The sequence below is a fragment of the Phoxinus phoxinus genome, assembly GCF_949152265.1.
Source record: "Phoxinus phoxinus genome assembly, chromosome: 11".
In the NCBI taxonomy this organism is placed as follows: Eukaryota; Metazoa; Chordata; class Actinopteri; order Cypriniformes; family Leuciscidae; genus Phoxinus; species Phoxinus phoxinus.
In genome coordinates this window covers 28,793,778-28,806,333 of record NC_136886.1, presented here as the reverse complement: position 1 = coordinate 28,806,333, position 12,556 = coordinate 28,793,778, and the positions used below count along the sequence as shown (strand labels likewise).

Below are 12,556 nucleotides of genomic sequence, written 5' to 3'. Positions count from 1 at the left end.
ACGAGGCCAGGACACGTGCCAGTGCGGGAAGAGAGCAAGAGAAGGAAATTATATTATTGCGATCTTTTGCACAAACTCTTTAAACATCTTGTACAGTGTCACTTTTTAAAACTAGTGCTGTTCACAAAATTGTTTTTATGCATTTTTTTTAAATGTTTGACACTGTATTTTATACAATGCAACACATAACAGCAGGTTAGAATGTTTTCTTCCTTGGGTATATTGGTATGTATTATATTTATGCTGTATATTGTGAATATTACAAGAGTTAACGCACAACTCTGTATATTAATAAAGGACAGAATGCTTCATTTACAATGTTGCACAATATTATTTATGAAAAATCACTTTATTGCTCTAAGAACCTGTGGAATACCCTAAACGAGACACTTTGTATGTACTTCCATCTGCAAAATCCTTTTGAAGCGAGTCGGTTCATGCTGTGGCCATCTTGGTCACTTTTCAGAGACAATAAACGACTGCCGAATCTAAATGTTAATAACACACAGTACAGTGGGGGTCCAAAAGTATGAGACCACTATTACATTTCTCCTGTTTTGCATTATTAATAATAAATAAAAAAAGTTTAATATTTCTAATTCATATACATCATAACTCCAAAATCCAGAAGACTTGCATACAGTAAGTCTTGAAGGTTTACATCCCACTGTATGTAAATCACCACTGAAACGACAACAATGATATATTTTTTTATAATTCAAATCAGGCTAAAAACAGTTTAAAGTTGGTCCAACTAATGCACACTAGAGTAAGGAGGACTAGGTGACGTTTTTACCTACAAGAAGCTTAGCTTGTTTAAATAAATGAACGTCCTTTCCTGTGTTTCTCAGCATCACACACTAAGCAGCAGAGCAACCCCTGCAAGAACCCATTTCCCTGGCCTCTCTCTGGTCTTAAGGCTGAAGGTCCAGATATACGTGTTCGCACGTAGTTTGGTTTTATAGACGGGGCATTCGTAGGTATTGCGCGTCTCCTGGCGGTCGTTCGGGATGGCTCGGACAGCTATAACGGGCATGCTGGGAGTCAGTTCCTTCAGGCGTGCTTCTGCGATTGTCCCACCCTGAATATCCCAGCGTGCACCTGCAGTCACAAACACTGACTTTAGAATCAAATGAGCATTCTGACTGACTGATGGAAATAACCTGTGATTGGCTAAAACTGTTGTATTGTGGATGATACAGACCCTCCATGTAAAGGCCATAGATGTAGGCTCCCTCTCTGGCCGGCTGGTTAAACTCCTCTTTGAACTTCTTGGTCACATCCACCGTCAAATTCATCTTGTCCAGCGGCCATTCGTTCTTGCGCGCCAGACTCTGCATCACAGCTTCAAAGACAAAGTGTGTGTGATGCAAATAAATGAATGTAAATAGGTCCTCTGAAGGAAATGTCTTGCACTACTGTTCAAAAGTCTGGGGTGGGGGGTGTTGGGAGAAATGTCATTAAATTGATTTAAGTGGCAGTAAAGAAACAATGTTACACAAGATTTCTATTTCAAATCAATGCTTTTTGAACTTTTGATTCATCAAAGAACCCCCCAGAAAAGGTTTCCACAAAAATATTAAGCAGCACAACTGTTTTCAACATTGATAATAATAAAATCAGTATATTAGAATGATTATGTGACACTGGAGTAATTATTGCTTAAAATTTAGCTTTGCCATCACAGGATTACATTTTAAAATGTGTAAAAAAAGAAAAGAGTTTAACAATATTAAGTTTTTACTGTATTTTTGATCAAGGAAATTTAGCCTAAGAGACCAGAAAAAACTGTAAATATATACACACACACACACACACACACACACACACAGGTGAAACTAATGTATTATATAGACTTTAAAGCCTTTATTTGTTATAATGTTGATATCACTTTGCATGTAATGAGTCTATAATATATTAGTTTCACCTTGTAAGTTGAATTACTAAAATAAATGAAATAAACTTTTGCGCGAACTTTATGTGCCATATATTAGATATGTATATATAATGTAATAAAAAATTCACACCAACCCCAAACTTTTGAAAATATTTATAATTGTTCTAATTCTATATATATAAGCTTGTCTGTGTGTTACTGCACCTGTTAGAAACGACTGAGGGTTGAATAAACCAGAGATCCAGACCACACTAGGCAGAGACAGATCATGAGTCCAACTATCTAACTCTCTACAGCGCAGTAACACGTCATTGTACCTGATTGGACACACACACACAGATTGGTATCATAAAACAGTACAACGGTTATATAGTTCCAAACTTTAGCGAGTTGCCCAGCTAAAATATAATATCTACATAATACCTACAATACAACATAAGCTCTCATAATATCCTAATAATATTTTATTTCAGCTAATTGCCAAGACAACATTTCTCATTTTCTTTTTAGTTGAAGTTGAGGTACTAAAAAAAATAAAAATGAAGACAGAAAATGTAAACATAATCGAATTACTATATATGAATGATACTGCTTACCACTGTCCTAGGCTGTATATAGAGGGGTAGGCCAGTCTGGTCCAGGTATCGGGAACATTATCAAAAAACAAAGCTGTCTGAATCTGCTCCATCTCGGATGAGATTGCCAGCTCTCCCTGCCAGAGAAAATCAGGTTTACGCTAATAGTCAAAAGTCTTAAACAAGAAGAGACCGTGACCAAGCAGAGTTCATTAATCTGAAATCATTCGATAATAAACTGCCAAAAAAGAAAATTGCAATAACCTTCAGCCCCAGGTCCAGCTCTTTGAGCGAGCGTCTGATTTCATTGAGGAGCATGTTCATACGCTCACACTCCTGGAAACACACCAGAATGTAGGGCGAGCGTTCGGCTGTTTTGGACGTGATGTCAGACATGTTGTACTCTTCTGGAAGCTTCTCCAGGATGTCATCCAAGATTGTCTTCACCTGAAACAGCAATGGCTTTAACCTTTGTGGAAAGCTATCCGTCACCACAACCAGTGATCTCTGAAAAGCTCAGAACCAGACCTTCTCTTCGGTGGTCTGTGAGGCTCCTTCACCCATGTTGGAGTCTCTGTACTGCAGCTCCAGAAGAGTGTGGAAGAGGCTGTCAGACGTCACTGTGAGAAACTCAATCTCAGCGTTTGGGTGAAGCCCATAATGCACTGGGCTTTCGTGGGGCAGCATCTCATCTATGTACGCATGATAGCCTTGGTAATCCAAGTTAGAAGGCACAACTAATCCTGGGGCCAGTGACAACTTCCTGTCGAACTGAAAGGACAATGAGTTAGCTTGTGTTTGTGAGATTAAATATTTATCAAGAGATAAAATTATTGGGATCAACCAATATTGAAAAACAAATTATCCAATACAGATAAACCGATTATTATTTTCATGTTATGACCAATAAATGGAAGATAATAAAATTCAATAGTATACTTTACAATAAGGTTCCATGTGTCAACATTAATTCACTACATTAGTTAACATGAGCGAACACTGAACAATACTTCTAAAGCATGCATTCATGTTATTTTCAACATTTTCCAATACATTAGTATAACCAAAAGTTGTTAATATTGTTTGATGGACCTGAGCTGACATGGACTAACAAATGAACAGATGTATTTTTATTAACTCATGTTAACGAAGATTTATAAATACTGTAATGAATTTGCTCATTGTAACTTAACTAATGGGACCTTATTGTAAAGTGTTACAAATTCAATACTATTTTGTCTAAATAAATTTAAAAAGACAACACTAAAAACTATTTTAAATCCTAAAAGTGAATTTGTAATGTACAGTCTGAAAAATGGATATTCTTTTTGAGGTTTGATAAAATGTACATTTACCTCTTATTAAATTAGTGTTTTTAAAGATTATTTTTTAGTGACCATTGGATAACAGCTGAAGTAACTTAAATGTAAAAATATGGCAAATGCATATGAACGTATATTTTAAAATTTAGAAAAATAGACAATAATAAATAAAAATAATAATAATGGCCGATAACCGATTTGGTATCAAATTATAGTCTTAGATCAATCATTTTAAATGCTAGAAGTGGATTGAAGCATCACAACATTATTATGTGCATTATAAAAGATAGATAAACAATCTTTTGTAAATGTACTTTAATTATGATTTTTTTATTATCTAGCACTAATTTAATCCAAATCTTAAATTAAGTGGATCAAGTCCACAACTAAATATCCCACATCAGCTGATAAATCTGATCAATCAAATAAAATATTACCATGCTGACTTGAATTTTATTCACATTCTTTTGGCTTCTGGGTATTGCGGCTGTTACATTAGGGGACACTGGTGCAGTGTGGAGATTATTAATGACGTGTGTGTGTGTGTGTGTGTGTGTGTGTGTGTGTGTGTGTGTGCACCTGATTAGGTTGCATGTATTCTTCCAGGTAAGTTCTGCACAGTCTCCTGTCCCAGTCATCAGTAATGTGACCTCCATACATGATCTCACCAAACAGGTAACGAAGGTCTTCCCATGGTACCTGTGCAACACAGGTTTGTTTACATGGCTCGTTTTACATACACACTCTCTCACCATATCAGTAGAATTAGTAGCTCTTCCAAAATGATTTCCATGTTTATATCAGTTACCAACACATGGAATTAATACATTAAGGTTAAAGTTGAAATATACATCACAATGTTTCTAGTTCTAGGTCTCTGGAGATGGTTCATTTGGTTGTCTGTCTGTTAATTACACACCTGTGAGTTGGCTTCTAGGTAGTTGTAGAGCACATTCACTGATATGGTGAGATCCCCTGTGTTAAAAGGGTACTTCCTGTTCCACCCCTGTGGCCCAAATTTCCTCCTTTCAGCCACACAAGCGTGAAAATAACACAGCGAGAACAGGATGGTCTTAAACTCCTGCTCACGGGAACACTGGTCCAGAATGTCCTGCATTCACAACACAAACAAATTTGCATGTAACCAAAAGAGTTCCTGTAATGCAATGTTCTCATTTGACTTAATCATACACAAGCAAAGATTTTGTGTTACATCTCATCCTTGACGAATCTGAAGCCTTACAAAATTGTGTTCCTTTGTTCGTCACAGCCTATCAAAATATATTTGATGTTTAATATAGAGCTATTTTGGCCCGCTAGCATTTCATTGTGGGTGGAGCCAGCAGCACAGCACGATAAAAACAAAGAAATGTCATCACGACTTGAGTTGATTTGGTTTAACCTGATCAAAGTTGTCCAGAGCAGCATGTAGGTTGGCCAGCATGCCTGTGGGAGGCTCGTTAGTGATTTTGATGGAATTTTCCAGAATTCCCTGTGGAATGATGTGTTCCTGTGGAGTGGGAGAGGGTTCTGCACTCATGAACACTCTGTAGTCTTGGTGACTGTTCTCACAGCAACACTCGAGAAGCTTCTCAAGACTTCCCAGCCACTTTGCCACCAGGTGAATGTTCTAGAAGAAATGCATGCATTTGCATAAGCTATATGCATAAAACAACAGAAATATACAGTATGCAGATCGTGTACAGAGACACACCTGTAAAATGACCCAGTGGCCCTCTCTAGAGGCCTTTTCCATGGCGAGTTCAGCCACAGATTCCTGGCCCTGTCCTAGAGACACGTTATGGAGCTTCCCCAGGTCTATAGTGAAACCCAGCTTCTTGCCTAAACATGCACAGAAATACACAGGCTTTCTTCACAATGTCAGTTCAAACACTGTTTTTAGGCATATCGTATTTAAATCTAATGTTTTTCTGAACCGGTGCAGGGTCATGATGCAGTGCCACAGTCAAGATGATGGCACGCTCTCTTTGACAAGCTAAACGTTAAAGATTCATGCATACAAGAAGAGCCAGTATGCATTTTTACCCAGGGACTCGACATCTTTTAGGGGGTCCACTCCAGGGGACAGGATGAAGACTACAGGGGAAGCAGGACCGCACTCTTTGAATGAACGTGCAAACTCCATCTTCCTGCTCTCGGTGTACTGCACACCTAGTTTCTCTTCCACAAAGTTCCTACACACACACACACAGACATGACTTTTATTGTTTTTGTACTAAGCTTATCCTAACCTATTGCATTTTTATATATTAAAACATTATTTAATGTGATGATTAACAGGTTAGTCCATCCAAAAATGAAATTCTATCATTTACTCATTTATGATCTTTGTTCATCTTCGAAAAAAATTATTATGATATTTTTAATACTCTATTCCTTTTTGACCATCCATTGAAAGTCTGCGCAACCAACATTTTTAAGCTTAAAAAATGACATGAAGACATCGTAAAAGTAATCCAAAATCCATATTAATCCAGGTGTTCTGAAAAGACACGACTGCTTTATATGATGAACGGATATTAATGAGCTTTTATTCACATATAAACATAAGAGAAAATTTATCACCATTTGTGTTTCGAAGATGAGCGAAAGTCTAATGGGCTTCAAACGACATAATTCATTCTGTCTTGACTCTTTAATAAACACATACTACACCTCAGACTTACCGGACAGCGTACGTCATCCGGTCGGGTCGGAGAGCCCTCATAAGGATGAGTTTCTGGAGAGAACTCTTGCTTTTCCATTCCTGAGGGAGTTTCTCTTTCTCTGGACACTCTGACTCCACCACTTTCTTCCAGCGTTTGGGTGAACCCTCGATGTCCCGGTCCAGACCGCGAAACTCATCGGTGAAGCTCATAGTCTGCAGGAAGACACCAGGGGCCTCATTTATAAACTGTTGCGTAGAAACTGTCCTGCATTTGATCTTTATCAAATGTGCATACGTGTGATTCAGAGAACAAACGTACACACACAAAAAAGTGCATACGCCTCTCTTCCAGATTTGAAATTTATAAAACACAAATGATCTGAAAGGAACACTTCACTTTTTGGGGGAATTTTTTTTGACTCATTTTCAACTCACCAACAGAAAATGAAAAGTTGCAATTTTCTAGGCCAATATGACTAGGAACTATACTCTCATTCCTGTGCTAACGGTCTAATCAGATTCAATGATCTATGCTAAGCTATGCTAAAAGTTCTACCGCCAGACCCGGAGATCGGCTGAAGGGATTTGAAAACGGTAAAACTCGAGTGTTTAACTCTAGGGGAGTTGGAAAATGAGCCCATTTCCCAAAAAAGTGGACTGTTCCTTTAAAATTGTGCGCAGCTGAATGGTTTCAGATCTCCGCCTTGTAAACGGCACCTAATTAATGTCATTAGCATATAAAAGAGCACTAGTCAACGTCCAAATGCTTATCTTGAGAATGGCGAGTGCCAAGAATAGCTTAGATTTTCAAGTACCTGCAGTGCTTCGACTCTCTGCCACAAGGAAAAGTGTGTATGTCTGCTTGAAACCTGACGTGGCACTAAGCACTTTTCCACATCCAGGCCCCAGGAGTGTTGCAGGTGATAATTGTCACCTCCTTGAGCGTGTGTGTGTGTGTGTGTGTGTGTGTGTGTGTGTGTGTGTGTGTGTGTGTGTGTGTGTGTAGGTTTGTGCTTACTTTAACAGCACTCCAGGCGGTGTTGGAAAGGAAGTCGACTGGGCTGACATAAGTATGGTCAATGTTGAAGCGCAGCAAAAAGTCCAGCTCCCGAGGATCCACCTCTTTACTCATTAACAACAACTGGTACACCCAAAAGACACAAAAAGAATGTGTCAGGACAAACCAAAAAAAAACTCACCTATTCATTATAATGTGTGTGTTTTACCCAGACTGCATTACCTGAAATGTAAGCTGTGCTGCGAAGGTGAGCTTGTCTCTCTCAAACAAGCCTCTGTTGATGTAGTTAAACGTAGAGAAGGTGATACAATCAATCAGTGTGTTTACACGCGTCTTTACATCTGAAGAGGCATCTGCGTTCTGCACTGCCTTGTGGAACACAACGTTAAATGCCTGCAGAACGAAGATAACATGCAAAGTGATTTCCCTGAAAAGTGCGAGACAGCATCACACAAAACCCAACACAGCAAAACTATCTCAGCCGAGTTGAGTTGGGGGTGGGACTTTCTGTTGACAATAATGGCGCACAAATTACACAGCTCAGCTTGAAAGATTTCCAGGAAGACCTGAACACCTGTCTTACAGAACGCATACACCGACACACACAAACGAGGCCAGACCTTGAGGGAGAACTGGTACATGGGGTTGATCTTGTTAAGGTCATTGATGATGAAGTAGAGCAGGGATGCTCTGACAGCAACGGCCCGGTAGTGTTCACGAGCCTCATTAATCTTCACCTCATTAACCTTCGCCTCCAACACCTACACAACGCAAAAGCAGAATCAGAGAAGAAACAACAAATGCCAACTAAAAAGAAAACTCGAAATCTCTGGCTAGTCTAATGTTCTTTAGGGAATGTGGCTAAAAACAAACAATAATAGCTCAGTCCTAAACCTCAGAGAGCCTAGCAATGCTCCAGCATGAAGACTGTTCAAAGATACGCTATTATACACTACTTTGTTTGGGCCAATCTGTGACCATAGAATTGATGTGTCTATTACTCACAAAGTTCTCTACATTACACATAAATAAACATCACGTTTATTTTGTATATTGGCTAATTTGATTATTATGCTTGAGCTACAGTATCAAGTGTGAAGGTCAGCTCAGCTCAACAGATTGTAAAATGTCTTGCACTGTCATTCAAAAGGTTTCAGTCAATAATATTATGTTTAATATTAATAATATTATGTAATTAAATAATGTTTTTGAACATTTGTGAGAACTTCTGCTCACCAACGCTGCATTTATGCGATCAAAAATACTGTAAAAAAAATAAACTGATATTGTGAAATGAACTGTTTAAAAAAAAAAATTATACCTGTGATGGCAAATTCACAGTCTTCAGTGTCACATGATCTTTTTTTTTTTTTATAATTCTAATATGCTAATGTTGTGCTCATCAATGTTAAAATCATACTTTTTTCAGGATTTTTTGATGAATTAAAAGTTCAAAAGATAAGCATTTATTTCAAATAGAATTATTATTATTTTGTAAAAATGTAAAAGTATTTACTGCTACTTTTGATCAATTTAATACATCCTTCTTAAATAAAAGAAATAAATGTTATCGACCACAAACTTTTGAATGGTAGTGTAATCAATTGAATTCCCACAAAACCAAATGGCATAATGTAAGCAGATTCGATCTACACCAACATGGCTACAGCAGCGAGGCGGCTCACATGGTTTGGAACAGAGCTTATGTGGGTCAGTGACAAATGTTGGAGGAAGGAGAAATCTTTGACATTGATTTCCACGTTATTTCGCCATATTCCATTTTCCAGGGGGAAAAAACGGTTGAAAATACACAAACCTTCATCTCAATCTCGGCAGCTGTGTGTTTAGTGCTCTCGAGTTTCTCGACCAGAACGTTGTCTCCCAGGAAGTTATTCTCAGCCGCGGAGAGACGTGTCAGTAACTCATCCTCGAGCTGCTTTAACTCGATTTTAAATGTGTTCTGTTGTTTAGTCAGCTCTGACTGCAGATACACACAGAAAACTATCAGAAAACACTTTAAAAGCGTGTCCAGGTCTGACTAAACAAGCCCACACACACACACACACACACCTTGAGATGTTCGAGGTCCGGTCTCTCCAGGTCGACCACCTCCGCGAGCAGCTGGTCCTCGAGCCCGTCCCGTGTGACGGTAAAGTTGATGAGGGTGGTCTGGGCCTGGATCTCAGGTTTATAGTGCGGGTTTGCCAGCTTAGTGTGCAGAATCAGACGGAAGTCAGGATGGAAATAACATTCCTTATCCCCCACTTTAATACATCTGCAGAGGGGAGGAGAGAGGCATGATGAGGAGAAGATATCGCTTTGTTATACTGCTATTTTGATACACTTTTTCTGTTTTTGTATTATATTTTGTGAAATGCTGTGTGTTGTGTTGCTTTACCTGCCCTTCTTAATGGTCTGTCGGCCCAGTAGTGGATCAATAACTGGTTCAATTGTCTCCTCCAGATTCTCAATCAATACAGGCTGTCCTGAGACCACGGCCTGTTCAATCACATCCACGTACCTGTAGCGACAACGACACAGACATAATTAAATACTCAAATAAATACGAAGACAACATGAAATGGCATTAGCAATGCATTTACTTCCATTGTTAAGTGAAACATTATTTAAATGGAGATAATGTTGGACAGGATTTGATTTTATCCATAAAACGTACACGGAGACAGTTATTGCATTTTGTTGAAAGATTATGAAAACAGCCATTTTGTGCACAATAAAACCAGGAGATTAATAAAAATCAATAAAAAAATATATATTTATAAAGGTACTATGTTCACATTGTGTGAAACCTCTTGGGACGTAATTTCTGAGGTATGTTCATCAACCGCTCACCCCTTCTGGCTGAGGTTAATGACCTTCAGGCTGTTGCCATAGCGACTCTTGAGCCACTTGATGCCCTGCAGCTGGGGGTCAATGAGCAGCGGCCAGCGCTCACAGTTGGTCAGTACAGTGGCATTCTGAGTAGATATCTTATCACCCGGCAAGCCCTCATTATTCCACTTCGCAATGGTAGCGCCGTCTGTTAACATGGAGATGGGATCTAAGCCCTCAGTCATAGGGATGGGCACCTGAAATGGAGAAAGAGAATAACAGATTCATTTTGTATACTAATACTTTTATCCTTAGGGATAGAATAACATCCTGTTATTGAAGGATGGGAAGGACCCTCTACAATGGACCCGACAACAAACCTGCAAGATGTATAAAGCACAGTCACTTTTCCACCATCGGAGCAAACCGTTCTCTTAACTGTGCTTAACCCTTCCATTGCGTGCAGATCTGGCCCAGCCGAAATACAGTAGTCAAGTCAACATTTTAAGTGGATCAAAACCTTTCAAAGTTATACATTTTGAACAATACCCGTTCTTGACTCATGACAACTTTAACTAACTTTAACTAATCCACTTCAAATGTTGACTGCTGTGCTGTATAACTGAAACCATTCGGCCCGACGGTGGATAAGCGGATAAAACGGATACTAATTTCACAAACAGGTTAGCCAATCATAACATCATAAGGTTGCTGACATACAATTTGTAAAGGTACAATAGCAAAAAAAAATGGTAACAATAAACTAAACACTAAAATGCTAGAAAAGGGCCAACATAAATTAATTTACCCTGTTGTTTTATGTAAAGTTTACACTTTACATAAAACAAAAAAGTTTTTTTTGCATGTTTTTTTTGTTCTTTGCAATGTTCACACATGTAATACTTTTGTAGTTTATTCCTTTAGACTTAAATGAAATATTTTTGTAGATTATTATATATTTTTATTCATTTTATTTCAGCATTTCATTCGAATTCCATTGCAAACCGCCGTTTGGGAATTCCTGGTGTAAGATATGGGTTTTTATAACGGAATGCAAAGTATAAATATGTTTAAATTCCTTGAGGGTTACTTTCGTGAACGAAAACTGAAATCAAGACTAAACCTATTGGTCAAAAAGAATTTGAACCCTTAATGACAAACTAAAACTAAACAAAACTAAAAAACAGTTGCTGATGCAGTTTGAGGTTTCTGAACTTCAATCTCCTTTTGATATGGAGACAATAACTGTGTTTATCTTGAATACTGATTTGCTCGACCCCACACTTACCTTCTGGCCGCGCAGGTAAGGCATCCAGAGGTTATGGAGTAGCTCCTCTCTGTATCTCTTTGAGAATGAGCCAGCGTATGAGATGAAGGCTGCCGTGAGGAGAACGTCTCCACACAGAGTGGATTCCTGCTCGCGGTACTGAGCCACAGCGTGAACCCAGCGGACATTTTCGGACTGAAATATTTCACAACAACATGGAAGATTTAAATAAATGATTGATCCCTACTAGCAATGCACATATGGTATGCACCATGAAGTTGCATGTATAGTAGAATTTTAATAAAAAATTAAACACAACTATTGTCCAAAAGACAAAACAAGCGTATTGTATTCTGACCTCTAAACCCTTGACCAGGCGGTTGGCCAGCTTGATGGTGTTGTTGGTGTTGTTCACCTCATCCTGACAGCGGAGTTTCTCCGAGGTTGCTTTTTCAAACGCAGCTTTCAGTGTGTCCAAACTACCATCCAACTCCTCCACATTTCACACACACATTTCACATTATACAGTGCACTTTTGTGAAACGCTGATATGATATTGTGGTGGAGAGAGAGAGAGAGAGAGACTTACGGTCAGCTTCTTTCTGATGACCTCTAACTTTTCTGCAGCCTCAGCCAAGTCAGCGTTGGCCTGAGACAGACACATCCTCTTCACTTCCACCTCACAGAACACCTTATTAAACAAACACACAAACACAATACCAGAACGGTAGAATGCTTTACAGAGCACTGGATTGAACTGGAGATGGATGATTCTTCGGCTAAATAGAATTATTAGCAGACATTTAAACACTTGAAGATGCAATAATAATCATAATTGATAATATACTCTACTGTTCAAAAGTTTTGGGTCAATATGGGTTTTTGAAAGAAGTCTTTACCAAGGCTACATTTCTTTGATCAAAAATACAGTAAAAACAGTAATATTGTGAAATATAATTACAATTCAAAATAACTGT

The 12,556-nt window shown here is 38.5% G+C and overlaps 1 protein-coding gene across 1 annotated transcript in view; it reads right to left on the bottom strand.

The window, feature by feature from the left end:
• Positions 1–314: 314 nt before the first annotated feature.
• Positions 315–12,556, bottom strand: part of dnah9l (dynein, axonemal, heavy polypeptide 9 like) — a 45,584-nt gene continuing 33,342 nt past the window's right edge. The window contains exons 64-85 of the mRNA XM_079629508.1: positions 12,169–12,270; positions 11,938–12,072; positions 11,601–11,774; positions 10,334–10,569; positions 9,879–10,001; positions 9,551–9,755; positions 9,297–9,461; positions 8,101–8,241; positions 7,703–7,873; positions 7,481–7,603; positions 6,482–6,675; positions 5,841–5,989; positions 5,509–5,636; positions 5,197–5,424; positions 4,714–4,905; positions 4,374–4,493; positions 3,001–3,243; positions 2,737–2,919; positions 2,494–2,609; positions 2,102–2,214; positions 1,205–1,345; positions 315–1,101 (exon numbers count right to left, since the gene is read on the bottom strand). Coding sequence (XP_079485634.1) covers positions 854–1,101; positions 1,205–1,345; positions 2,102–2,214; positions 2,494–2,609; positions 2,737–2,919; positions 3,001–3,243; positions 4,374–4,493; positions 4,714–4,905; positions 5,197–5,424; positions 5,509–5,636; positions 5,841–5,989; positions 6,482–6,675; positions 7,481–7,603; positions 7,703–7,873; positions 8,101–8,241; positions 9,297–9,461; positions 9,551–9,755; positions 9,879–10,001; positions 10,334–10,569; positions 11,601–11,774; positions 11,938–12,072; positions 12,169–12,270 — 3,630 coding nt within the window. The 3' untranslated portion in view covers positions 315–853. The remainder of the gene's footprint in view (positions 1,102–1,204; positions 1,346–2,101; positions 2,215–2,493; positions 2,610–2,736; positions 2,920–3,000; positions 3,244–4,373; positions 4,494–4,713; positions 4,906–5,196; positions 5,425–5,508; positions 5,637–5,840; positions 5,990–6,481; positions 6,676–7,480; positions 7,604–7,702; positions 7,874–8,100; positions 8,242–9,296; positions 9,462–9,550; positions 9,756–9,878; positions 10,002–10,333; positions 10,570–11,600; positions 11,775–11,937; positions 12,073–12,168; positions 12,271–12,556) is intronic.